The following is a 27,646-nucleotide window of genomic DNA, read 5'->3' as shown; positions in this document are numbered from 1 at the left end:
CGTGCTCCCGCTCCACAAATGGCGGCCGCCTGGGCCGGGAGGCGGGTTGCCATGCAACCTCTGCTAGGCGAACACTCTTGGCCCCACTCCCTGAACACACTCTGTTAGCCTAGTGTCCGGGCCTACAACGCCACCCGGGCCTAATACGGGACAAGGGCGGTCCCGTACGGGACAAACCAACTTAGCCCAAAATACGGGATGTCCCGGCTAATACGGGACAGTTGGCAACACTACTGAGCACATCTTAAGCCACCACACTGCAGGAAGTGTGTAAACTACACTTATTTCCCTCGCTCTGCACCCTGCTACATGCAAAGTGCATTTACAAACAACAACATCCACTTTGATTTGATGGCATTTGTCATGAATTGCACACATCTCCATTTTACAACAAAAACATTAGAGGTGCTATAGACTAGAGAAGAATTTAACAAGGGGTAAGGCCAAGGAAGTCTGGACAAAAAAACCCTTCTCTACAATGGGGGCTGATCTGGAAAATGATGAAAGAGGTTGATAAGGTAAACATAAAGATGTTTTTGCTTATCAGTAAGCCAGGTTCCTTAAATGTATAATGGTGGCAATTAATTTCAATAAGAAATTAAGCCATAACCTCTTCCCTCAGGGAATTCAGTTTAGTTTAGTTTAGAGATACAGTGCGGAAACAGGCCCATCGGCCCACCAAGTCCGCGCCGACCAGCGATCCCCGCACATTAACACTATCCTGCGCACTAGGGACAATTTACATTTATACCAAGCCAATTAACCTACAAACCTGTACGTCTTTGGAGAGTGGGAGGAAACCGAAGATCTCAGAGAAAACCTACGTGGTCACGGAGAGAAGATACAAACTCCGTATAGACAGCACCCGTAGTCAGGATAGAACCTGGGTCTCTGGCGCTGTAAGTGCTGTAAGGCAGCAATTCTACCGCTGCACCACCGTGCCGCCCTCTGCTGTTAGTCGTTGTTGCATTCTGAAGATAGGGTAGAGCAGGAGGAAAAATAAAATGAAGGATGTGTAGGACATGGTGAGATGAATTAAGGTGGGAGGCAGCTCATGGGGAGCATAAAGACCAGTATAGTTGTGTGGGGCAGAATGGCCTGTTTCTCCATTGAGATTCGTATGTTTGCTGTAAATTTAATATGGTGCTTCAACTTTTGTAGTGGTTTAGTTAGTGTCATGGAGACATAGTGTGTGGAAACAGGCCCTTTACCCCAACTTACCCACACCGACCAACATGTCCCAGCTACACTAGTCTCACCTGCCTGGTCCATATCCCTCCAAACCTGTCCTATCCATGTACCTGTTAACTGTTTCTTGTGATCAGTCACAAGACTGATGTGATCGTCCCAGCCTCAACTACCTCCTCTGGCAGCTTGTTCCACATACCCATCACCTTTTGTGTGAAAAAGTTACCCCTCCGATTCCTATTAAATCTTTTCCCCTTCACCTTGACCTTATGTCCTCTGGTCCTCGATTTCCCTACTTTGGGCAAAAGATTCTGTTCATTTATCCAATCAATTCCTCTCATGATTTTATACACCTCTATAAAATCATCCCTCATTCTCCTGTGCTCCAAGGAATAGAGACCCAATCTACTCAGCCTCTCCCTATAGCTCACACCCTCTAGTCCTGGCAACATCTTTGTAAATCTTTTCTGAACCCTTTCAAGCTTGACAATATCTTTCCTATAACATGGTGCCCGGAAATGAACACAATACTCCAAATGCGGTCTCACCAACGTCTTATACAACTGCAACATGACCTCCCAACTCCGATACTCTATACTCTGACTGAAGGCCAATGTGCCAAAAGCCTTTTTCACCACCTTATCTACCTGTGACTCCACCTTCAAAGAACCATGCACCTGCACTCCCAGATCCCTCTGCTCTACAACACTCCCCAGAGGCCTACCATTCACTGTGTAGGTCCTGCCCTTGTTAGATGTTAGACGTTAATCTCTATATTTTCCTGGAACTCCTGCTACTCTTTCTAAACTAATGCCTTTAAGTTTTCAATAAAACTGAAAACATTTTACAGATAACACCTTTAATGTCCATGTCGTGATTGTCCATAACGCAAAGCTATGTCATCGGCACTTGCAGCAAGAAACACAAGTTGAAGAGAATTAATTTATGTGTTAATTTACTTACTTTTCCCCCCCCCCACAAATTCTGTGAGAGAAAATTGTATTGTGTATCTCAAGTTTACAGGTAGTGGTTTGCCAATTCTGTAAGGTGAATTTCTTGAACTGGAATGGCTGTATGTGAGAATTGCCAGTCCAGGTTTATAAACTCTGTCGTCATCAAAAGCACAACAATCTGACCAAAAGGAAACTTGGGGAAGCTTTGCATGTTCTTGGTCCAGCAGGACATAACTGCCCAACTTGGTATGCAGTGGATCATGCATAAACCAATGTGAGGAATAATCCTCTTTAACCTTGCCCTTATTCATCTACCTATGGCAGATATACCAGTGCATTTGCTTCAATTTCAGTCTCTCTTTCTAAACGTGCAGTTTTAACCTGCAGACCAAAGTCAACACAGCATCTCTCTCAGACGGCACCTTACATGGAGAGCTGTGTAAGGGAAAGGCAGGGTGGGGGTAGAATGAGGAGACATGAGGGTGGAATGAGCAACAGATAGGTTTAAGATGAAGGGGAAAAGATTTAATAGGAATCTGAGGGGGTAACCTTTTCACACAAAGGGTGTTGGGTGTATGGAACGAGCTGCCAGAGGAGGTAGTTGAGGCAGGGACTATCCCAACCTTCAAGAAACAGTTAGACAGGTACATGGATAGGACAGGTTTGGAGGGATGTGGGCCAAATGCGGGCAGGTGGGACTATTGTATCTGGGACATGCTGGCCGGTGTGGGCAAGTTGAGCCCGTCCTGTTTCGTCACTGTATCACTCTCTGACTATTTTGATTCTCTGATCACACAATGCAGCCCGTTGTCGAGTACAGTGAGAATGACAGCTCCTTGTTCATCTGTTTTGCAGGGCTTTGGGTGAGGAGTGGGACCGGGATGATCATGAAGGATGGGAGCCAGTTCACCTGGGTGTATCGCGCCCCACAGCTGGGTTACTGGGCAGCAGCTCTGCTTCCCCTCAGCCAAGGTAAGTGAGCTAGCCTTGTCCAAATTTACCCTCAGTAATCAGGGAACCACTAGTATCCGTGAGCCATGGGGCTGTCACTTCCGGGCCGGGAGGCCGCCATTGGTGGAGCGAGAGCCGCTGGCTGGTGAGGTCACGTGGGGCGCGGGACGGTGACGTCACCCTTTGTCCCGTATTTGGGAGTGAGGAAGTTGGCAACCCTACTAATACGGGGCAAGGGCGGTCCCATACGGGACAAACTAATTTAGCCCAAATTACTGGATGTCCCGGCTAATACGGGACAGTTGGCAACTCTAGTGAGCCGATCTGAACCCAGACATTTGTTTCTGAGCAGTTCTTGCGATTGAATCTGATGGTGATGTGGCGTTCTGGTGCACTGTAATGTATGGTCCTGTGGTTTACCCACAGCAGCATTGCCAAGTTTTGTCAGGTGTCGAAAAAATGAACCACTGGACCTCCTGCATCTATGGAGACGTTGTAACAGCCCTCTCTCCCTGGACAGACGAAAGCTGCCCTCTCTCCCTGGACAGCCTTCAATTTGGATGAAGGGCCTAACCAAAATAAGAAGGTTATTCTAACATAACAAGTATCAATGTTTGGACTTAATAGCAAATGGAACTTGTACTAATAGAGTCATACATTGTGGAAACAGGCCCTTCGGCCCAACTTGTCCACACTGACCAATATGCTCCATCTACACCTGCCCGCACTTGGCCCATAACTCTCTAAATGCACCTGTCCTATCCATGTACCTGTCCAAATGTCTTTTATAGGTTATGATAGTACCTACCTCAACTACCTCCTCTGGCAGCTCGTTCCATATACCCACCACCCTGTGTTGAAAAAAAAGGCTTCTATTAAATCTTTCCCCCCTCACGTGAAACCTATATCCCCTGGATCCCGATGAGCAAAAGACTCTTTAAGATCATCTGTCACCCTCCTGCGCTCCAAGGAATAAAGTCCCAGCCTGCTCAACCTCTCCCTACAGCTCAGACCCTCGAGTCCTGACAACATCCACCTAAATCTTCTCAGCACCCTTTTCAGCTCGACAACATCTTTCTTATAAAATGGTGACTAAAACTGGGCATAATACTCTAAATGTGGCCTCACCAACGCCTTATATATCTGTAACACGACTTTGCAACTTCTATACTCCATACCCTGACTGATGAAGGCCAGTATGCCGAAAGCCTTTTTAACCACCCTAACTACCGATGATACCATTCAAGAACTTCTTACTTACCTAGCATCCTGAGGGCCATCCCAAATCAGTTGCAGCTAATCATGTACTTTTTAAAGTGTAGTCCTTGGTATAATTTTTAATAAATGGCCGCATAATGCTCAGCAAGGTCCGACAATAGACAATAGACAATAGGTGCAGGAGTAGGCCATTCGGCCCTTCGAGCCAGCACCGCCATTCAATGTGATCATGGCTGATCATTCTCAATCAGTACCCCGTTCCTGCCTTCTCCCCATACCCCCTGACTCCGCTATCCTTAAGAGCTCTATCTAGCTCTCTCTTGAATGCATTCAGAGAATTGGCCTCCACTGCCTTCTGAGGCAGAGAATTCCACAGATTCACAACTCTCTGGCTGAAAAGGTTTTTCCTCATCTCCGTTCTAAATGGCCTACCCCTTATTCTTAAACTGTGGCCCCTTGTTCTGGACTCCCCCAACATTGGGAACATGTTTCCTGCCTCTAACATGTTCAACCCCTTAATAATCTTATACGTTTCGACAAGCAGCAATGAGGTAATGATTATTGTTGGTTGAGCTCAGGGTAGCGGGGAACTCAGTTCTTTCATATAATGCCCCAGGGTCTAAGGTGGTTTAACATTGGGTCTGAGGGGTAGGACCTCTGGCAGTGCAGCACACTGTCAGTACTGGTGAGACGTCAGCCTGAAGTCTGGGCTGAGGTATCTGCAACAATGTTTGAGCGGCTGATTCTGAGGCAGAGGGCCAACCCACCCAGACATGGCTGAAGCCCCGAGTTAAAGGGACCGCTTCATCTGTTCAACAGCATTGCACTGATTCTTCATATACATTGATTCACATTCCTACTTGATCTCCCACTGGCTCAGCACTTCAACTCCCCCTCCCATTCCCAATCTGACCTTTTTGTCCTGGGCCTCCTCCATTGTCAGAGTGAGGCCCAGCGCAAATTGGAGGAAATGCATCTCATATTTTGCTTGGCTAGTTTACACCCCAGTGGTATAAACATTGATTTCTCTAACTTCCGATAGCCCTTGCTTGCCCTCTCTATCCCCTCCCCCTTCCCAGTTCTCCCACCAGTCTTACTGTCTCCGACTACATTCTATCTTTGTCCCACCCACTCCCCTGACATTAGTCTGAAGTAGGGTCTTGACCCGAAACTTCACCCATTCCTTCTCTCCCGAGAAGCTGCCTGACCCTCTGAGTTACTCCAGCATTTTGTGTCTACCTTCAATTTAAACCAACATCAGCAGGTTTCTTTCCTGCAGCATTGCACTGTTTGTTCTGAAATAAGTATTTGCCAATTTTACCATAATAAAGCCCAGTTGCTCGTAGCAACTTGAAGTGGGGTTCTGGCAGAATGACAGAATGTCATTGTGAAGGAACTGTCAGATCACTGAATTCTCAATGATTTGCCAAGTCCAGAGAAAGTGTTTAAAACTTTTAATTAAGGCACAACGGTTAAACAGCATCAGAGCAGGTGGGGGGTTGGGGAAGGAAGGGTGGGAGGAGGGGAGAGAGGTGGGAAGGGGGGAGAGGGGAGGAGGGGAGGGAGTGGGGAGGGAGGGTAGGGGGGAGAGGGGTGGTGAGGAGAGGGTGCTGCACCAATGCAGGCAACCCTGGGGGGGAGAGGGAATGGGGGAGAAGAGGGGGGGAGGGGGGATGGAGGGGGAGGAGGGGAGGGAGGCGGGGGGGAGTGGGGGAGGAGAGGGTGCTGCACCAATGCAGGAGTAGTTTAGGCCCAACAGGTTTACTTGGTCTAGTTACAACTAAAAGACTAAAGTGAACATAACTAGTAGGCAAAAGACACTGGACATTGAACTAACACTTTCACACAGAGCACACTGCTGAAGAACAGGCTTCCTTATCTACAGAGGGTGATTGAGATGTACCAAGCACCCTTGCATCAAGAAGGGCTCATTGTTCACAGTGAAGATAAACACAAAGTGCTGGAGTAACTCAGCAGGTCTGGCAACATCTCTGGAGAAAAAGGATGGGTGACATTTATTTTTCAGGACCCTTCTTCAGTGTGAAGGTCAGGGGGTGGAAACTAGAGGTTAGAAAAGGCCAGAACAAAGTAAGGCCGGCAACAGATGACCAAGGAAGGGTGGAGCCCACAATGGCCCATTGTTGGCTGGGGAAGAGGTGACAAAGGGATACAAGGATGAGAACAGTGGAACATTGGATGATTAGGGTGGGGGAGGGGGGGGAGGGGAGAAGGAAGGCAGGGGCTATTTAAATGAGAGAAATCAACGTTCATGCTACTGGATTGTAAACCGCCCAAGTGGAGCACTCATTGTTCACCATTCTGTTTAGGTTTCTCAACAGTTGCAATCTTGCAAATCTTGAGAATTGCCCTTTGCAGGGACTATCGCAATGTTTAAGATTCATTAGACAGGTACGCGGATAGGACAGGTTTAGAGGGACATGGGCCAAACGCAGGCAGGTGGAACCAGTGTAGATGGGGCGTGTTGGTCCGTGTGAGGGGGTTGGGCCAAAGTCATACACTGTGTGGGGATGATTCTATGACTCTAAGGCAGTGATCCTTGAGAAGAAGTTATGATCTTGAACTGAGGAAGACCTTCTGGTGAAGGTACTTTCACGGTGCTGTCAGGCAGTGAGTTCCAGAAGTTGGACGTGGTAATGGTGAAAGAATGGTGATATTTCCCGAGATCACGATGGCATGTGTCATGGACCTGAGGGTGGGCTGGCGGGATGGGAAAGGTGGTCAGAGTGTGTGTTGGGTAGTCACGTCAGCAGGAGGGTTGGGGGAGGGCTACGTGGGGGACTGGTGAGGGGTTAGGGGGCTGCGATTAGCAGTATGGTGGGGGGTTCTTGGAGTGCACAGCAGCATGCTGCTACGTGTGCTTGGCAGCTGGGAGAGTCCCGCCAACCCTCTCGCCTGTCATTAATAAACTGAGGAGCTGGGCTGGTGTTGGCTGAGTTTCGTGGGTAAGTGAAAGGGCCGTATTCAGAGACGAGTCAATGGTTTTGTCATGAGATTAGCAAATGGGGTGGGTGAGTGTCAGTAAAGGGTTCAGGTGGGTTTCACCACCTTGGTGGTTGTGTGGGGCTGGGAGCCAGGTAGTTACAGGGGAACAGAGAACTGTACATCTCCATATTTCTGGTTTCCTTCTCCGCCAACTCAGTCCCAAAGAAGGGACTCGACCTAAAACGTCACCTATACCTTTTTTCCACGGATGCTGCCTGACCCGCTGAGTTACTCCGGCACTTTGCCACACTGTTGCTGTACAGCACAGCAATAGGCTCTTCCATCCTCAATGTCTAATCCTGTTGTGTCCTTTGACATCCGATTTCATCGTCTGTAACTCCCCACTTCTTGTGTCGTCTGAAAACTTACCAACCCACCGATCGACATTGTCGTCCAACTCATTTACACATCACAAACAACAGATCCCACCACCCATCCCTGCGGAACACCACTGTTCACAGCCGTCCAGCCAGAACAACGCCCTTCCACCATCACCCTCTGCATTCACCACTGCTTTACACAGAGGAGACCAAACATGCATCCTCTGCATCTTCATCTTAACCATCATAATAACAATCATAATCGTAATCATACTTTACTAGCCAAGTATGTTTGGCGACATACGAGGAATTTGATTTGCCATTCAGTCATACCAATAAAAAGCAACAGAACACACAAAATGCATTTTAACATGAACATCCACCACAGTGATTCCTCCACATTCCTCACTGTGATGGAAGGCGAAAACAAAAGTTCAATCTCGTACCTTCTTTGTTCTCGTGCAGGTGGGGGCCTCGAACCTTCCGTTGACGGGACGATCTTGACTCCCGTAGCCGGCAGTCGGGCCCTCCTCATCGGGGCGATCAAGCTCCTGCATCGGGGGGGGGTCTCAGCTTCCCCCGCGTCGGGCGCTCGTACCAGGGTTAGGGCTAGTCGAAACCTTCTGCGTCGTTTGGAGCTCCCGACATCGGTCTCTACCCGAGACGGCGAGCTCCTCGATGGTGGTCCGCAGGCCACGGTTGGAGCGTCGATCCCAGGCAAGGGATCGGCTCCGATGGTAAGTCCACAGCCTTGCAGTGAGGCTCAAAGTCAGTCCCGAGCAAGGCCGCCAGCTCCTTGATGTTAGGCCGCAGAGCGACCGGAGATACGATCCGGAAAACAATCGCATCTCCAGGCAAGGTAAGAGATTGAAAGAGATTATAGTTCATTCAGACAACTTCCACGTGCTCTACCCCCAATCACTTTCATCACCTCCCGTGAGGCCATAGATGGGGTGAATGCAGAGTCTTTTATCCAAAGTAGGGGAACCAGCAGACATGGGTTTAGGGCGAGAGGGGAAAGATTTAATACTCTTTCGCACAGAGGATGGTGGATATGTGCAATCAGCTGCCAGATGAATAGTTGAGGCAGCTGTAACAGCATTTGAATGTCATTTGGAAGGGTGGATGGGTAGGAAAGGTTTAGAGGGATATGGGCAAAACTCTGACTCCACAAAAAACTCAACCCAGTTTGCAAGAATGAACGGTCTCAATCTGAAACATCACCCATTCCTTCTCTCCAGTGATGCAGCTTGACCCACTGAGTTACTCCAGCATTTTGTGTCTATCTTTGGTTTAAACCAGCGTCTGCAGTTCCTCCCTACACAGGCCTCAGCTTCATAATTCATAAGTCAATCTCTGCTTTACAAGTGCCCAGTGTCTTGACCTCCACAGCCGTCTGTGGCAATGAATTCCACAGGTTCCCAGACTCCAGTGAGGTCCATGCCCTGGGACGTCTGCTTTAAGTAACATACTGCTGAGGTGTTGCACCTTGGAGCCAACCATTTGTTTGGACTTCTCCTCACTACAAGGTCAAAGTCTCCATTGCATTGTATTTTTCATTGAAATTAATTAGCACTGTGCACAAAAGCATGAAATGATCCAGCTCCAAGCAAGCTATCATTCACAATAGACAGTAGACAATAGGTGCAGGAGTAGGCCATTCGGCCCATTGAGCCAGCACCGCCATGATAATGGCTGATCATCCACAATCAGTACCCCGTTCTTGCATTCTCCCAATATCCCTTGACTCCGCTATCATTAAGAGCTCTATCTAACTCTCTCTTTTCCTCATCTCCTTTTTAAATGGCCTACCCCTTATTCTTAAACCTTGGCCCCTGGTTCAGGACTCCTCCAACATCGGGAACTTATCGAATGATCTTATCGAAACATATAAGATTATTAAGGGGTTGGACACATTAGAGGCAGGAAACATGTTCCCAATGTTGGGGGAGTCCAGAACAAGGGGCCACAGTTTAAGAATAAGGGGTAGGCCATTTAGAACGGAGATGAGGAAAAGAAAATTCAGTCAGAGTTGTAAATCTGTGGAATTCTCTGCCTCAGAAGGCAGTGGAGGCCAATTCTCTGAATGCATTCAAGAGAGAGCTAGATAGAGCTCTTAAGGATAGTGGAGTCAGGGGGTATGGGGAAAAGACAGGAATGGGGTACTGATTGAGAATGATCAGCCATGATCATATTGAATGGTGGTGCTGGTTCGAAGGGCCGAATGGCCTACTCCTGCACCTATTGTCTATTGTCTAACATGTTTCCTGCCTCTAGCGTGTCCAATCCCTTCAATAAGATCCCCTCTCATCGTTCAGCGTATACAAGCCCAGTCGCTCCAGTCTTTCAACATACGATAGTCCCGCCATTCCTGGAATTAACCTTGTGAACCTACGCTGCACTCCCTCAATAGTAAGAATGTCCTTCCTCAAATTTGGAGACCAAAACAGCCCACAATACTTCAGTCTCACTAGGGCCCTGTACAACTGCAGAAGGACCTCTTTGCTCCTATACTCAACTCCTCTTGTTATGAAGGCCAACATTCCATTAGCTTTCGTCACTGCCTGCTGTATCTGCATGCTTACTTTCAGTGACTGATGCACTAGGACACCCAGATCTCATTGTACTTCCTCTTTTCCTAATTTGACACCATTCAGATAATAGTCTGCCTTCCTGTTCTTACCACCAAAGTGGATAACCTCACATTTATCCACATTAAACTGCATCTGCCATGCATCTGCCCACTTACACAACCTGTCCAAGTCACCCTGCATTCTCATAGCATCCTCCTCACAGTTCACACTGCCACCCAGCTTTGTGTCATCTGCAAATTTGCTAATGTTACTTTTAATCCTTCATCTAGTCATTAATGTATATTGTAGATAGCTGCGGTCCCAGCACCGAGCCTTGCGGTACCCCACTAGTCACTGCCTGCCATTCTGAAAGGGACCCATTTATCCCTACTCTTTGTTTCCTGTCTGCCAACCAATTTTCTATCCATGTCAGTACCCTACCCCCAAAACCATGTGTAATTTTGCCACTAATCTAGGCGGGACCTTATCAAAGGCTTTCTGAAACTCCAGGTATACCACATCCGGCTCTCCCCTGTCAATTTTCCATGTTATTCCACTTTTTAAGAAAGGAGGGAGAGAAAATTGGAAATTATAGGCCAGTTAGTCTGCCATCAGTAGTGGGGAAGATGCTGGAGTCAATTATAAAAGAAGAAATTGCAGAACATTTGGATAGCAGTAACAGGATCGTTCCGAGTCAGCACGGATTTACGAAGGGGAAATCATGCTTGACTAACAGGACACACAAAATACATTTCAACATGAACATCCACCACAGTGACTCCTCCACATTCCTCACTGTGATGGAAGGGGACAAAACGTTCAACCTCTCCCTTCTTTGTCCTCCCGCGGTCGGGGCCTCTAACCTTCTGTTGACAATAGACAATAGACAATAGGTGCAGAAGTAGGCCATTCGGCCCTTCGAGTCAGCACCACCATTCAATGTGATCATGGCTGATCATTCTCAATCAGTACCCCGTTCCTTCCTTCTCCCCATACCCCCTGACTCCGCTATCCTTAAGAGCTCTATCCAGCTCTCTCTTGAATGCATTCAGAGACTTGGCCTCCACTGCCTTCTGCGGCAGAGAATTCCACAGATTCACAACTCTCTGACTGAAAAAGTATTTCCTCATCTCCATTCAAAATGGCCTACCCCTTATTCCTAAACTGTGGCCCCTTGTTCTGGACTCCCCCAACATTGGGAACATGTTTCCTGCCTCTAACATGTCCAACCCCTTAATAATCTTATAAGTTTCGATAAGATCTCCTCTCATCCTTCTAAATTCCAGTGTATACAAGCCTAGTCGCTCCAGTCTTTCAACATACGACAGTCCTGCCATTCCGGGAATTAACCTAGTAAACCTACGCTGCACGCCCTCAATAGCAAGAATATCCTTCCTCAAATTTGGAGACCAAAACTGCATACTCCTGCATTGGGGGGAATCTCAGCTCCCCCGCACCGGCCGGCGATCTACACCGGGTCGGGGCCAGTCGAACGTCGTGCGGCTTTTGGAGCTCCAGACTCTCGGTCTCAACCCAAGACTGTGAGCTCCGCGATGTTAAAGTCCACAGGCCACGGTTGGAGCGTCAATCTCAGGCAAGGGATCACACGCTCAGATGTTAAGTCCACGGCCCCGCGGTGGGCTCAAAGTCAGTTCCGGGCAAGGCCGCCAGCTCCATGATGTTAGGTCGCAGAGCGACCGGAGATACGATCCTTAAAACAATCGCATCTCCGGCAAGGTAAGAGATTGAAAAAAAGTTTCCCCCAACCTCCCCGCCCACCCCCCCCCCCCCCCCCCCCCCCCCAGCCCACCCCCCACATAAAACAAACCAGAGAACATTAACACAGACTATTAAAACTTGCCAAAAAAAAATTTTTTAAGTTTGAAAAGGGCAGACAGACTGTGGGCGAGGCATCCATCGTGCGTTGCCCCCTGGTGGCATATACTGATCAGGATCATCTGTGAATCTGGCTCTTTTAAAAAAAATTACAAATACATTATTCCAAAAACAAAACCAACATACAAAGTGGTAATGTGATCAGATCTAAAGCCGCCTGTATCGGCAGTCTACAAAAACAACAAATATCAAATTAAAACCCCGCCATCTTTGTCAACAATACATTCAGCCTCCCGCGGCGACCAGCGTTCACGGAAGGCCTCCAGAGTGCCCGTGGACACTGCGTGTGCGTGTTCCCTCTCCAGGGACACGCGGGCACGGACGTAAGCCCGGAACAGGGGTAGGTAGCCGACCTCTGTGAGGCCGTCGACTACCCGCTGCCTGGACCTGCGGATGGCCATCTTGGCCAGGCCCAGGAGCAGACCGACAGGGAGACCCCCTCCTCCCTCCTGACCCTCCCCCCTCTGTACCGGGTGCCCAAAAATTAAAAGCGTAGGGCTAAAATTGAGCCAGAACTTGAGGAGCAGCCCCTTCAGATACTGGAACAGGGGCTGTAACCTCACGCACTCTGTATACAAATGGTACACGGTCTCCTCCTCACCGCAGAAGCGACAGGCGGCAGACGAGACCGTGAACCGGCTCAAGTACCTGTTACAGGCCACAGCCTTATGCAACACTCTCCACCCCAGGTCCCCGATGTAAAGCGGGACGACCCCCTTATAGAGAGACCTCCACTGGGGACCGCTCCCGCCATCAGGTGGTAACACTGACCGCCAGGGCGTGTCCGGACGGAAGACGAGAGCGGGGAAGTGGAGAGTGTGCAGGAGCAGCCTGTACAAGACGCGCCTCTCCGCGTCACGGAACGGCACGCTGGGCATCTGGGAAAGGCGGCTCATATTGTGTAGGGTCGGCTCTCGGGAAGGGACCCGGGCCGTGGGCCCGATGAGCAATTCCGACGGAGCGGGGGTAAGCCCAATCGGAATCGCTCCACGCACACGCCTCTCCTCGACACCCACCGTGACAGGGTGAGGACCGGCCCCCCTCACAACCACAGCACGCCCCTCCCCCCGAGGGGCAGCGCCCTGGCTGAAGGTGACCAAATTCCTGGCTCTCAGGAGATCACGGTAAAAACCGGGCAACTCCCGCCTAGCGCGCTGACTCATGCCCGCTACCGGAAGCCGTGATCCCTCCTGGAGGCAGCACCCCCGGCAGAAAAAGGTACGTGGCCAGCGAGTGCCATCTGGGAGGGCAATCGGAGTACACGTACCTCTGCAAGGTCCTGAGTCGGAGGGCTGCCACCTGAGTGCGGACGCAGACCAGCGCCTGACCGCCCTCCTCCAACGGGAGACTCAGAACCCCAGCAGAGACCCAGTGGTTCCTCTCACCCCAGAAGAAGTTAACTAACCTCCTCTGTATCATGGCGATGAAACGAGAGGACGGGACCAGAGTGGCCAGCCGGTACCACAGCAGAGAGGCCACCAGCTGGTTTATGACCACAGCCCTACCCCGATATGATAACACACCAAGGAGGCCTGACCAGCGCCCCACACGGGCGACCACCTTCGCCTCCAGCTCCTGCCAATTCGCCGGCCAAGCCCCCTCAGTGGGACTCAGGTAGATCCCCAGATAGAGGAGGTGCGTGGTGCTCCACGCAAACACTGCCATCTCCTCGGGCAGGGAGTCCACCTGCCACTTACCCACCAAGAGACCAGCACACTTCCCCCAGTTGATCCTGGCGGAGGATGCGGCTGAGAACACCCGCTGGCACTCACGCATCCTCCGCAGGTCAACAGGGTCGGTGAACATTAGTAGCACATCGTCGGCGTAGGCCGAGAGAACCACCTCCACCCCCGGCCCCGGCAAAGCCAAACCTGCCAGCCGCCTCCGTAGGAGGCACAGGAATGGCTCCACGCAGAGGGAACAAAGCTGGCCGGACATGGGGCATCCCTGACGAACCCCCCTCCCAAAGTGAATGGGAGCCAACAAAGAGCCATTGATCTTGACCAGGCACTCTGCAGCAGTGCCCAAGAAGGTAGTCGTGCTCCACCCTGTCGAACGCCTTCTCCTGGTCGAGGGAGAGGAAGGCGACTGACTGAGCAGCCCCCTGGGACAGGTAGATCAGGTCCCGGACCAGGTGTGAATCTGGCTCTGGGAGTTGTTCCTGGGTCAGATACGCGCAGTGGAAATGTTTCAACGGGACGTTCCCCCTTTGGAAAATCCTGGCAGATCCCAGGACCAGGTCTACTCTCCACCGTATACATTCACCACACCTCTCTGCTGTTTATTGTGTCATCTCAGGGGATTGAAATAGAAAAGTTCCAGTGTTGATGTTTGAACTTTGTGTGAAACACTTACTGGGAACAAAATGATGTGGAGTAGTATTTCTTCATTTAACTAATATCCTGGTGGGTTCGTACAGAACCTTGTAGTTTATGTTCCACAGTGCAGTAGTAAATGCAACAAATTGTGCTTTCTTAATAACACTGTCTGCAAAAGATCTTATTGTATCATCTTCCCTCTCCCCAATCCCAATGGTTCAATGGTGCTTTTATTGTCACATGTATGAAGTGCTAACACAATTTTTTATCTTACAAACAGTCCAGTAGATAGTTGCTGTACCCCCGATTAGCAAATGGTTTACTGAGTCCGCATGGAAGATGCGCCATGTTTTGGTGCCATTTTGCTGCATTTGGCGCCATTTTGAAAGCCCACGCTGCAGTTCTTGGAAGCGGTGCCTGTTGCAGGCAAGGCCCAGGCTGTTTCGGGCCTCCACCCATCTCCTTCCTTGTACATCACATTCCTTTCCCACCTCACCTCCCTGACTGAACATACTTCCAAGCAACTGCTTACGGTTGATGAGTTAAAGTGTTAATGACCAAGGGTGAGGTGGGGACGTAAACACATTGTCAGTCTTCAGAGTACAGAACAAGCTGTCACCAAATGCCTCTGGAGCAGGTGGAGGTTGAGAGGAGGTTATGACTGGAGGGAGGGGGATGGAGGACGTGCTGTAGTGGGTGGGGAAATAGGTTTGTTGGCCTGGACGGACTGTCATTATTATTTAACATCTCCATTGTTCATCTGCCAGCAGATGATACGAAGCTGGGCACGAGGAATATTTTCTACAGACAACTTTTAAAAATGTTAAAGATTTAATAGGAATCTGAGGGGTAACTTTTTCACACAAAGGGTGGTGGGTGCATGGAACAAGCTGCCAGAGAAGGTAGCTGAGGACAGGGACTGTCACAATCTTTAAGAAACAATTAGACAGGTACATGGATAGGATAGGTTTGGAGGGATCTGGGCCAAACACAGACAGGACTAGTGTAGATGGGACATGTTGGCCGAAGTGGCAAGTTTCCACACGGTATCACTCTGACTGGATCTGTTTCTGTCAGAAACTGAGTTTCTTCAGAAGATTTAGTTGCTAACTCTGTTTTTCGTCACTTCTTTACAGCTGCAATCAACAGGTCAAGGTTTGGAGACCTGACCACCTACCACACCATCTTCTTGCTCACCATCCTTGGAGCCATGGCCCTCTTGGTGCTTGTGCTGCTGTGCTTGCTTCTCTATTACTGCAGGTAAACCCACCATTGAGTGAATTGATTAATTTTCTTTACAAGTGGTGTCATGTTTCTATTCCTCATCTGTGTCGTCGTCGTCCCCCCCCCCCCCCCACATCCCACCCCACATTACCTGTCTCTCAGCAATCACTGGGTCCCTGTAATACAGCAGAGTGGGACATGTTGGGCTAAGGATTATCTCCATGACAATTTAACTCTTTGGACAAAGGTTTAAGGTGAAGGGGAAAGATTTAATAGGAATCTGAGGGGGTAACCTTTTCAAATAAAGGGTAGAATAAGCTGCCAAAGGAGGTAGTTGAGACAGGGACTGTCGCAACGCTTAAGAGACAATTAGACAGGTACATGGATAGGACAGGTTCAAAGGGACATGGGCCAAATGCAGGCAGGTGGGACTAGTGTAGATTAGACATGTTGGTCGGTGTGGGCAGGTTTGGTAGAAGGGCCTGTTTCCACACTGTATGACAATGACTCTATGACTTCTGGACCTCCTTGAGTTTTTGCTGTGTTATGGGCATCACTGATGAGGCCAGCATTTATCGACCATTGCCTTGGTGGGAAGCTGACCCCTTGGAAATCTCACAGTGCTGTTGAAGAGAGAATACCAGGAATTGGACCCGAGTTCTCTTACATCTTTATCCTTCCCAGCAGCAGTGGTGAGGTGGGCAGCCAGGTTGGAGGGGGTATGTGGGGGGGGGGGGTAGAGTGAAGTGGGCAGCCAGGCTGGAGGGGGTATGTGGGGGGGGGTGGGTAGAGTGAGGTAGGCAGCCAGGCTGGAGGGGTATGGCGGGGGGGGGGGGGGGTAGAGTGAGGTGGGTGGTGAGTGGTTGGCGGGGGGGGGGGTAGAGTGAAGTGGGCAGCCATGCTGGAGGGGGTATGGCGGGGGGGGTAGAGTGAAGTGGGCAGCCATGCTGGAGAGGGTATGGCGGGGGGGGGGGTAGAGTGAGGTAGGCAGCCATGCTGGAGAGGGTATGGCGGGGGGGGGGGGGGGTAGAGTGAGGTGGGTGGTGAGTGGTTGGCGGGGGGGGGGTAGAGTGAAGTGGGCAGCCATGCTGGAGAGGGGTATGGCGGGGGGGGGGGGAGAGTGAGATGGGCAGCCATGCTGGAGGGGGTAGAGTGAAGTGGGCAGCCATGCTGGAGGGGGTATGGCGGGGGGGGGTAGAGTGAGGTGGGTGGTGAGTGGTTGGAGGGGGTATGGCGGGGGGGGGTAGAGTGAAGTGGGCAGCCATGTTGGAGAGGGTATGGCGGGGGGGGGGGTAGAGTGAAGTGGGCAGCCATGCTGGAGAGGGTATGGCGGGGGGGGGGGGTAGAGTGAGGTGGGTGGTGAGTGGTTGGCACGGTTGGGTGGTGGGAGTTTGGGGTTGGTTTCTGCTACTGGTGCCTGTGCTCAGGTGGGTGTAGAGGCACGCAAGCTCATGAAGGAGGGAACTGGTGCATCTACAGCCCGTGTGGCCGGGTCCCTGAGGAAGAGTAGATGTATAAATAGAGGGCCTTCTCTGAGCAAGATCACCAGAGCCAGCCCATGACCCGATGGGGGAACTCCCTTCAAGCTGAGCTTCTGTCAAGCGAGCAACACCTTAAAAACTTACAGAAACAAGGAACTGCAGATGCTGGTTTACACAGAAGCATACGGTGTCTGGACAAACTCAGCAGGTCAGGCAGCATCTGTGGAGAACATGGATAGGTGACGTTTCACAGAGTGCTGGAGTAACTCAGCGGGTCAGGCAGCATCTGTGGAGACATGGATAGGTGGCATTTTGACAATTGAGGTGGGGGCCATTCTGAATGGTCTTGGAGCGGTTCAGAGTGCAAATGGCAAGCGTGCATCAGAACGATTGATTGAAAGATACAGCATGAAAACAGACCATTCGGCCCACTGATTCCATACTGGCTGCACTGGTTCTGTGTTATCCCACATTCTCATCCGGTCCCTGCACACTGCAGGCAATTTACAAAGGTGATTAACCTACAAGCCCCATACGCCTTTGGGATGTGGGAGGAAACCGGAGCACCTGAAGGAAAGCCACGTGGTCACAGGAGGAACGTGCAAACACCAGACAGACCGCACCCGAGGTCAGGATTAAACCCGGGTCTGTGGTGCTGTGAGGCACTACTGTCATTGCTGCACACCGACGGTAGAAAGTTGCCAACTGGTGCAATGATTCATGACAGGATGTCAAATCCATGCTGGAGTGCAGAGCAGCATAGAAGTTTGGAGCTTAATTGAGTTTTTTTGTCGAGATGACAAAGATGATCATTGAAGGTAGAAGAGTAGAAGCTGTTGACGTAAATAAAGTCCCTTGTGAGAGGCTGGTCCAGAAGATTTGGATGCATGGGGACTTTGTTGTTTGGATTCAGAAATGCTTACTCATAAATACAGAGGGTGGTGGTGGAAGGGAGTTATTCTGCAGGAGGTATGCGACACTGGAGTGCTGCAGGAATCTGTGTGTTGGGCCTCTGCTGCTTGTGATGTGCAGAAACCACTTGGGCATAAATGTAGATGGTTCCTAAGTTTGCTAACAACACAAAAATTGTTGGAACTGCAGACTGTGAGGAAGACTGTCAAAGTATACGGCTTTCCTGGCATTCTCGCTTCAGCAGCACTGTGAGATGTCCAGGGATCATCTTCCCACCAAGGCAATGGTCAATAAATGCTGGCCTCGTCAGTGATGCCCATACAGAGGGTGGTTGGTGTTTGAGTTTAGTTTATTGTCATGTGCACCAAGATACAGTGAAAAACTTCTGTTGAGTGCTAACCAGTCAGCAGAAAGACTAAAAATGATTACAATCGAGCTATCCACAGTGTACACACACATGATCAAGGGAATAACGTTTAATGCAAGATATAGTCCAGTAAAGTCCGAACAAAGATAGTCCTAGGGTCTCCAATGAGGTAGGTAGCAGCTCCGGACTGCTCTCTGGTTGTGGTAGGATGGTTCCATTGCCAGATTACAGCCGGGAATAAACTGTCCATGAATCTGGAGGTGTGCGTTTTCACACCTGTTCCCCTCTTACCTGATGGGAGAGGTGAGGAGAGGGAGTGGCCAGATTGCGACTCGTTCTTGATTATGCTGGTGTATGGAATGAACTGCCACAGCAGGTAATTGAGGCAGGGACTATTGCAGCATTTACGAACCAATTAGACAAGTACATAGATGGGCAGGTTTAGAGGGATACTAGACCAAGTGGACCCGTTGGGCCCAAACCTCTCCTGCATTGGTGCAGCACCCCCTCCTCCCCTCCCTGCCTCCCCTCTCCCCCCATGCCCCCCTCTCCCTCCCTCCCTCCCCCCTCGCCCACTCACCCCATCCCTCCCCCCTCCACTCCCCTCTCACCTCCCCCTCCCACCAACCCCCCTCCCTCCACCCCCCTCCCCCTCCCCCTCCTCTTCCCCTTCCATTCCCCCCCATTCCATCCCCTCAACCCCCCTTATCCCCCTTCCTCCTCCCTCCCTACACCCCCCCTTCCCCTCCTCTCCCTTACCCTCCCCCTTCCCCCACCACTCCAACCCCCCTTATCCCCCCTCCTCCTTCCCCCCTCCTCCCTCCCTCCCCCTCCCCCCCCATCCCTCCCTAGGAGTTAGATTTAAACTTTAAATTGTGAATTACTTTAAAAATATGACACCGATTTCAATGAAACTTCTTCCATTAGCACCAAAGGGACGACGGTGAGTAAGGTGGGCCTACAATTGTCACACGATCATGTACTGTTTTGACTGCAGTTCAGGAACAAACAAACAAACAAACGAGAATTTTGGTTTATAGATGGCCAAACACAGGCAGGTAGGACTAGTATAAATGGGACATGTTGGTCGTTGTGAGAAAGTTAGGCCAAAGAGCCTGTATCCATGCTGTATGACTCTATGATTCTAAGAAAGGTCTCAACCCGAAACCTTGCCAATGTCCTCCAGAGATGCTGCCTGACCCGCTGAGTTACTCCAGCACTCTGTGTCTTTTTGTAAACCAACATCTGCAGTTTCTTGTGTCAACATTGTACAATTGGAATTGTCAGTGTGAAGTCGATCAGAAATCTTCTGTGACACCAGGGAACAGTGAAATGTGCTCCAGTTCCTGCATTGCTAACTGAGTGGTCTTACATTAGCTTCATGTACAACTCATTCAGAGGGTTTCACAAAAGCACGTCGCAAGCCCAGTGAATTGTGAGAGATGGAAGCACCAGTAGATGGCGTTCTGAGCTTGGAGCCTCTCTCAGCCTCCGGCTCACACTGCCTCTGCTGGTCAGTACTCACACTGCGTGGGAGAACGGAACAACAGGATTCGAACATCTACATACTAAAACTCTCGTTTGTTTGTTTGTTTGTTCCTGAACTACAGCCAAAACGGTACACGATAGTGTAACAATTTTAGGCCCACCTTACTCTCCGTCGTCCCTTTGGTGTTAATGGAAGAAGTTTCAATGAAATCGGTGTTATATTTTTACAGTTATTCACATTTTAAAGTTTAAATCTATCTCCTAGAGAGGGAGGGAGGGAGGGAGGATGGGAGGGAGGCGGGAGGAGGGAGGATAAGGGGGGGTTGAGGGGGATGGAGTGGGGGGAGGGGGAGGAGGGGAGGGGGGGGTGAGGGGGCGGGAGGGGGAGAGTGGATGGGTGCAGGAGAGGGTGCTGCACCAATGCAGGAGAGGTTTGGGCCCAACGGGTCCACTTGGTCTAGTCTCCTTTAAACTTTTCCCCTCTCACCTTGTTGCAATGCCCTATCGTGTTGGACATTTCCACCCTGGAACAAAGCCCTGACTGTCCACCCTGTCTATGCCTCTCACAATGTTATACACTTCTATCAAGTCTCCCCTCATCCTCCAACATTCCAGGGGAAACAATCCAAGTTTATCCAAAGATAGACACCAGAGAATAGGTGACGCGGGTCGAGACCCTTCTTCAATCTGAGAGTTGGGGAGAGGGAACAGAGAGATGCAAAGGTTCAGAGAACAAATGAATGAAAGACAGAGCAACGATGATCAGGGAAAGGTGGAGGTGGGAGGAAACTGGAGCACCCGGAGGAAGCCCACATGGTCACAGGGAGAACATGGAACTCAACACAGCCAGAGCCCGAGGTCAGGATCAAACCCGAGTCTCTGGTGCTGGGAGGCAGCAGCACCACCCGCTGCATCACTGTGCTGATCATATTTTCTTCTGGTATATCAGATAGGAATTTCCTCTCGGGCAGTTTCATGGAATCATTAGCACTACAGTAGGAGTGCGTACACTACGGGAGCGAGAGACCTCCAGATATTGCATCCATCCATATTTCCATTTGGCAGAGGAGGCCATTTAGCCCAGTGTGGGCATGCCAGATCTCAGAGCAATCGCATTCCTCCACTGACATCCCTGCAACCTAATCCCTCTGGCAACATGCCCACGCACTCCCCTCATCCTCCCACTCAAGGGGCAAGTAACAGAGGCCATTACCCTACCGACCCACACATCCTTGGGACGAGGGAAGACACCAGGACACTGTGTAAATGTGGTGACAGGCAGAACATGCAAACTCCAAAAGGCAGTGCTCTGGATTGAACCTGCGTGTACAGTATGAGATGGATACTGGATTTATGCCAATGATATGTGCTGTGTTACAGAGGCCTCACGGCACCAGAGACCCAGGTTCGATCCTGACCTGGGGCGCTGTCTGTGTGGAGTTTGCATGTTCTCCCTATGACTGCATGGATCTCCTCCGGGTGCTCTGGTTTCCTCCCACATTCCAAAGACGTGCAGATTTGTTGATTAATAGGCCTGTGAATTGCCCCCAGTGTGTAGGGAGTGGATGCGAATGTGGGAGAACATAGAACTAGTGTGATCAGGTGATTGGCGTCCACTCGGTAGGCCTGTTCCTACATTGTATCTCTAAACTAAATTAAATAAACCAATGGTGTAATCATACGCCGCTGGTAAAGATATAACCGGACCTCACTGCTTGCAAAATGAATCTAGAGGCAGCACAGTTGCTGCCTTACTGGGCCTGATACCCGGGTTCAATCCTGACCACAGGTGATGACTGTACATTTCCCTGTGGAGAACGTACAAACTCCAACTCCAACACAACACAAACGACTTTAAGAACAGTGATAAATGCTCCTCTCCCACATTCCCAGCCATGCAGAATCACTGGGGAAGGTGAGACCTGGACAAGCTGAGCTGGTTGCACCTGAACTGTGTAGGAAAAAAACTGCAGATGCTGGTTAAAATCGGAGGTAGACACAAAATGCTGGAGTAACTCAGTGGGTCAGGCAGCATCTCGGGGGAGAAGGAATGGGTGACGTTCCAGCATTTTGTGTCTACCTGCACCTGAACTGGAGTAAGTTCAAGATTGCTGTGGGGGTTTGTTAGCGCTTTTTGGAGAGAGGTTAATGAACTTGTCTGGGGAATGAGCCACAGGTCAGGACGATAATAGTGGGTGAGGAATAGACAAAGAAGCTGGAAAACTAATGTCAATCCTAGCGGACGAGCCTGCTTAGATGACAAACACACTGGAGGGAAGCAGAGCTGGAGTGTTATTGTTACACAATGCGTCTGACAGGTTGGGTGGTGGAACTGAAGCCAATGATTAGCAAATGGGAATGTGAAGTTGTTGCTGTCACAGAGATAGTCATAGAGTCACAGAGTGATACAGCGTGGAAACAGGCCCTTCAGCCCAACTTGCCCACACCGGCCAACATGTACCAGCTACACTAGTCCCACCTGCCAGCATTTGGTCCATGTCCCTCCAAACCTGTCCAATCCATGTAAAACCTGTCCAATCCATGTAGATGTGGTTGAAAGTTCAAACTCATTTAGTAAGACTTTATAATATAACACTTCTCAAGCCAAGTATTGAGCTTGAAAAGATTGGCAAAGTTGTCACCAGGGTCACTGGGGCAGTTTTTGGCAAAACCAGTGCAGACTCTTGACTGAGTATAAAGTTCTAACTCATTTAGAACTGTCTTTATAATGTAACACTTCTAAAGCCAAATATTGACTTTGAAACGACCTGCAATACATTTGAAAGCTGGCACCTGGATCAGGTAGTTTTCATGTGGACATGTGGTGACTTGAAGCAGGTAGTAATTCTACTAACAGTGTTTTTTAATTCAATAGGCGAAGATGTCTAAAACCGCGGCAACAGCACAGAAAATTGCAGATTGCTTCCACTTTGGACAACTCCAAGAAGGACCAGGCCACCTCCATGTCTCACATCAACTTGATCAGTACCAGCCACCTGGAGTCAGTGTCCTCCAACGGGGACATGGACATTCACACGCCCATCCTCAAGTCTGCCTTCAGTACATCTCGAGAGTTTGAGAGCTCTCGGGAAGAGTTCTTCAAACAGATTCCGTATAGGGATTCAGGTCCAAAGACGAGGCACCTCAGCAAGGCATCCACTGACACTTTGGCCCACAGAGGGAATTCCAAGGAAGACTACCACAGGACGGTGGAGAGCTTTCCGTTGAAGGTTGCCAGGTCCATTGATGCTTCAGGAGAGCTGGAGCCGCCTCTAATGGATGACTACAGACGCAGCTATACCTCGATGGTCTCACAGCAGCCAACAGATGAAAAGGGCAGAGAGATTCAGGCTCGGCGCATTTTGGCTGAAAGTAAACTTTGTGCAAATGATCCACCCTCACCTTCTCCACTGCCACCACCTTTCGAATCTCTCGGCCACAAAATGGATAAGCCTTCGGAATACATGATGTCTCAATCTGTTGACCATCTGGCCAGGCCTACAACCCTGTCCCAGCCCGGTCAACTCATCTTCTGCGGATCTATCGATCACATGAAAGACAACATGTACAGGAATGTCATGCCTACTCTGGTCATTCCCGCCCATTATGTGGGATTGACTTCCGATTATCCTTGCATGGAGCCGTCAGGGAGCGGCGCGATGGAACAGCTGGAGATGAAAGGGATGCAGATGGGAGTGCCATTGTCCCATCAGCCTGGAGCTCAGCAGTATCAACATCAAGGCCAACAGGCGACCCCTCAGTCAGACGGTGGAGAAGACAAACCATGGGGCCCCCATTCCTCTTCCATGAGTGGCCCAATGGCAGTATTACTGAACGAGTCAGCTATGGCACAGATGAATGGGGAACTGCAGGCGTTGACCGAGAAGAAGTTCCTGGAGCTGGGGGTGAAGCCTCAGCACCCCAGGGCCTGGTTTGTGTCGTTGGATGGCAGATCCAACGCTCACGTTCGGCACTCCTACATCGACCTGCAGACCGGGGAGAGGATCAGCAGCAACGACGCCAGCCTGGATTCTGGAGTGGACGTGAACGAGACCAAGCTAGGGAGGAAGCCCAAGGAGGAGCGGGAGAGGCACGCTCCCGGGAACACGGCCTACAGCAAACTGGTCTACGTGGAGGACAATGAGCAGAGCAGCAGTGAAAGCAGAACAGCGATGTGCTCCCCAGAGGACAACTCGCTGACTCCTCTACTAGAGGAGAGCTCTGAACACAGGGAGACTGTTAATCGAGAGCACAGCAGAGGCAACAGCATGAGGAGCAGCAGCGAGACCCGCCGGGATTCCACCACCAGCCCAGAGGAGGAGATGCAGGACCAGTCTGAAGGGGCCGACGACCAAGGGGAGAACAAAAAGAGCCCTTGGCAGAAGAGAGAGGAACGCCCACTGATGGTGTTCAACCTGAAGTGAACAGCGCACTTGACTTCTCCAAGACCTTGAATCAAATCTTCACAAGTTTTTTGAAAACGCATCAGCATCCCGTGAGAAAACCTGAGCACAAACAACGGAAATCGATGAAGTCTAAAGCAACAAAACCCAACATGCCTCTTGTATTAGGGCCCCAGACCAAGGAAGCAGCAAACCCATTCTCCCTGAATTTGTGCAACTCTATATCGCTAAGCTGAAACAATGGTTAAAAAGGAGGGAAGGATCTCAGTGATGCAACTGTAGGCCTTCTGTCAGGGCAGATCGAACAAGCGTTCATGTTGTCTTTAGAACTTATAGCTGAGTTTTTGTTAAAAAAAAAGTCATTGTGGTACCAACCCACATAATAAACTCACTGAATTTGTTTTTCCTGAGGAAGATGAAAAGACTATATAAAGGTTCAGTCCTTTTTGTTATTTTAATTGGAACAACCCTACCAAATGAAGCATTTTCATGCTTGAGGATCAGTCATTTTACATGTCAGGACTTTTTTGAATAGAGGCTTTTTTGGAAGGTAGATTTTCTTTTCCTTTTTGTGTATCGTGCTTTCTTTAACTTGACCCTAGACCATCTCCAGTAGCAGACCATTCAGATCAGGTCCAGGACTCTCCAAGTGCCTTCTTTATGTCTAAGTTGTGCAAAAAAAACGGAGGGAAAGCAACTCTTACTGACTGCACTGATGTAAAGTGGAGAGTGGTGATCGGGAGCCTAAAGTTAGGAAGTCAAAGATTTTTATACTTATTTTGTGATGTTTAATATGTGCAGAAACAGCTAAAGAAATGTTTCCCCATTGCCAATGTGATTTTTCCTGGACTCTGGTCAATATACCAGGTAGGAAAAACTAATCTGTATACAGTTAGTTCACAACAGCGTTTAATACATAAGTTGCATCTGAATTGATTGCTTAATCAACATTGGAGGTGAAAGATGAGAAGGAGATGTACTAATGATGCATTTGTAGATCTTTTGAGTAGATCAGCTAATGTACATGACGACTGGACACGCTGCAGCGATCCTAGGTGTAAGGTGGAGTGGCCAGTTCACGGTGTGGAAGGTGTGGGATGTGTGAGAAAAGTGTATCCATTTGTCCTGAAGATATGGGTGGGACAGTGATGGAGGGGAGGGGGATTGGGTCAGTGCCTTGAAAATGGGCAGCCGCCTATTTATTGTCCTCGTGGTATATGTGGGGGTCCATGGAGACATGATGCTGAGATCCATGAAGATCATGGCATTGATCTATGGAGACATGATGGTGAGATCCATGAAGATCATGGCATTGGTCTATGGAGACATGATAGTGAGATCCATGAAGATCATGACATTGGTCTATGGAGAGGAGGATCCTTAGACTGAGGACGGACCCATTTCATATGTAGACGCAAGGAACTGCAGATGCTGGTTCACAGAAAAGGACATAAAGTGCTGGAGTAACTGAAGAGGGTGACAGCATCTTAGGTGATGGGTCCCAGCCCAAAAAGTCACCTATCCATATTCTCCAGAGATGCTGCCTGACCCACTAGAGTTATTCCGTGTCATGTGTAGTTTGGGATGATACAATATTACTAGGACAGTATCTACCATTTTCTGAATGCAGCTTGTTGGAGCAAGTCAAAGGATGAACAAGGGAGTGAGTAAATGTTTTGAAGAGTATCCCATCATGAGGGTTCTTGACTGGTTTGTCCCAGACCATTGCTGCTGTGCGATGTGCTCACTGCCCTCGACCCACACAGCTCCCCCACCTCTTGGTATCGGGGTTGTCTACGCCTACATGGGAAACCAAATTCAAGTTGCATCCTGCTGTCCCAATGTAGGTGTGACCAGGTCAGGTGTCCACACAGGTCTGCCAACTAGACACACTGTACCACAGTCATGGTAGGTAACACACTTGCTCCTCCATTGTATTATCATTTCAGGATAAATGATTTTATTTGCTTCAACGTATGAATTAGTTGTTAAATCAACTGAACTGAATGGTAAAAGACAATTTTACTTCTTTTGAATCCCTTCAGTTTGACATCTACAAGTACTATATACTTCTGAAGATGACTGATTTGTAGTTGAAAACAAAATGAAATATTTAATTTGGGTTTTCCAAACAAGTATTTATTTCTTCCTATCTGGCCATTGCCAGCAAGGTCAGCATTTAACACATGTTCCAAAGTGTTGTTTAAAAGGGGTGATGAGTTCGTTGCCTTTCTAAACCACTGGAGTCCGTGTTGTGAAGATATTGCTACTGTGCTTTTGATTCAGTCCCATGATTTTATTTCCAGGAGGGATCAGCTTTGTACTTCCCAGTTGAGTTGTAAAGCCATCGTCAAACAACTGGGAAGCAGGCCCTTCAGCCCAACTTGGCCAAGCTCACCAAGATGCCACATCTACACAAGATGCCCCAAACCTGCCCACGTTTGGCCCATATCTCTCTAAACCTTTCCTGTCCATGTATCTGTCCAAGTATATTTTAAATGTTGCAGTGGTAGATGCCTCTGGCAGCTCATTCCCTATACCCACCAGGAAAAGGTTGCCCTTTAGGTTCCTATCAAATCATTCTCTTCTCGCCTTAAACTGATGTCCTCTGGTTCTTGATTCTCCTACTGGGTGAGAGACCCTGTGTATCAACACTATCTATTCCCCACACGATCTCATCATTCATCATTCTCCTATGCTCCAAGATGGGAAGTCCAAGCCTGCCCAGCCTCCCCTGTAGCTCAGGCCCTCAACCCCTGGCAACATCCTCGTTCCTCCAGCACTCTGTGCTCTGCTCTGTGCAGTGAGCTCCCTCCCCACTTCAGCTTGTGTGTGACCCTGTGTTGTAACTCAATTTAGCAATAGTCAGCTGCAGGAAATAGTTCTGACATATTTGCTTTCTTTTTATGGATCAAGTATTTCCTATTGAATAACTGGATATAGAGTATCAGCACATATTGCATATTGGTAGATGTGGGTTTAAACCCAGTTCAGGGCACTGGGGAGGGGGTGGGTGGGTGGGGGTGGGGGGGATATTCCATCTGAATATATCCAGTAACTTTAGCTGCAGTTTGCAGGACATACTACAATTGAACCCAAGTCAAACATCCCATGGAAGAGACAGAGAGTACAAACTTTACTCCAATATCTAAACAGCTTCCACCCCACCTGCAGACACAAAGAACTGCAGATGCTGGTTTATACCAAAGATAGGCACAGAGTGCTGGAGTAACTCAGCGGGTCAGGCAGCATCTCTGGAGAAAAAGGATGGCTGACATTTCAGGTCAGGACTGAAGAGATCTGAAGAAGGGAGAAGGGTCCAGACCGGAAAGGTCAATAGACAATAGACAA

At 49.5% G+C, this 27,646-nt stretch overlaps 1 protein-coding gene across 1 annotated transcript in view; it reads left to right on the top strand.

The window, feature by feature from the left end:
• Positions 1-27,287, top strand: part of LOC144590167 (protein FAM171A2-like) — a 38,988-nt gene extending 11,701 nt beyond the window's left edge. Inside the window, exons 3-5 of the mRNA XM_078394987.1 lie at positions 2,945-3,113; positions 15,557-15,680; positions 22,768-27,287. Of these exons, the coding sequence (XP_078251113.1) occupies positions 2,945-3,113; positions 15,557-15,680; positions 22,768-24,316 (1,842 nt within the window). The 3' untranslated portion in view covers positions 24,317-27,287. The remainder of the gene's footprint in view (positions 1-2,944; positions 3,114-15,556; positions 15,681-22,767) is intronic.
• Positions 27,288-27,646: the final 359 nt, after the last annotated feature.

The sequence above is a fragment of the Rhinoraja longicauda genome, unplaced genomic scaffold (assembly GCF_053455715.1).
Source record: "Rhinoraja longicauda isolate Sanriku21f unplaced genomic scaffold, sRhiLon1.1 Scf000147, whole genome shotgun sequence".
Taxonomy (NCBI): domain Eukaryota; kingdom Metazoa; phylum Chordata; class Chondrichthyes; order Rajiformes; family Arhynchobatidae; genus Rhinoraja; species Rhinoraja longicauda.
This window is presented reverse-complemented; position numbering and strand designations above follow the sequence as displayed.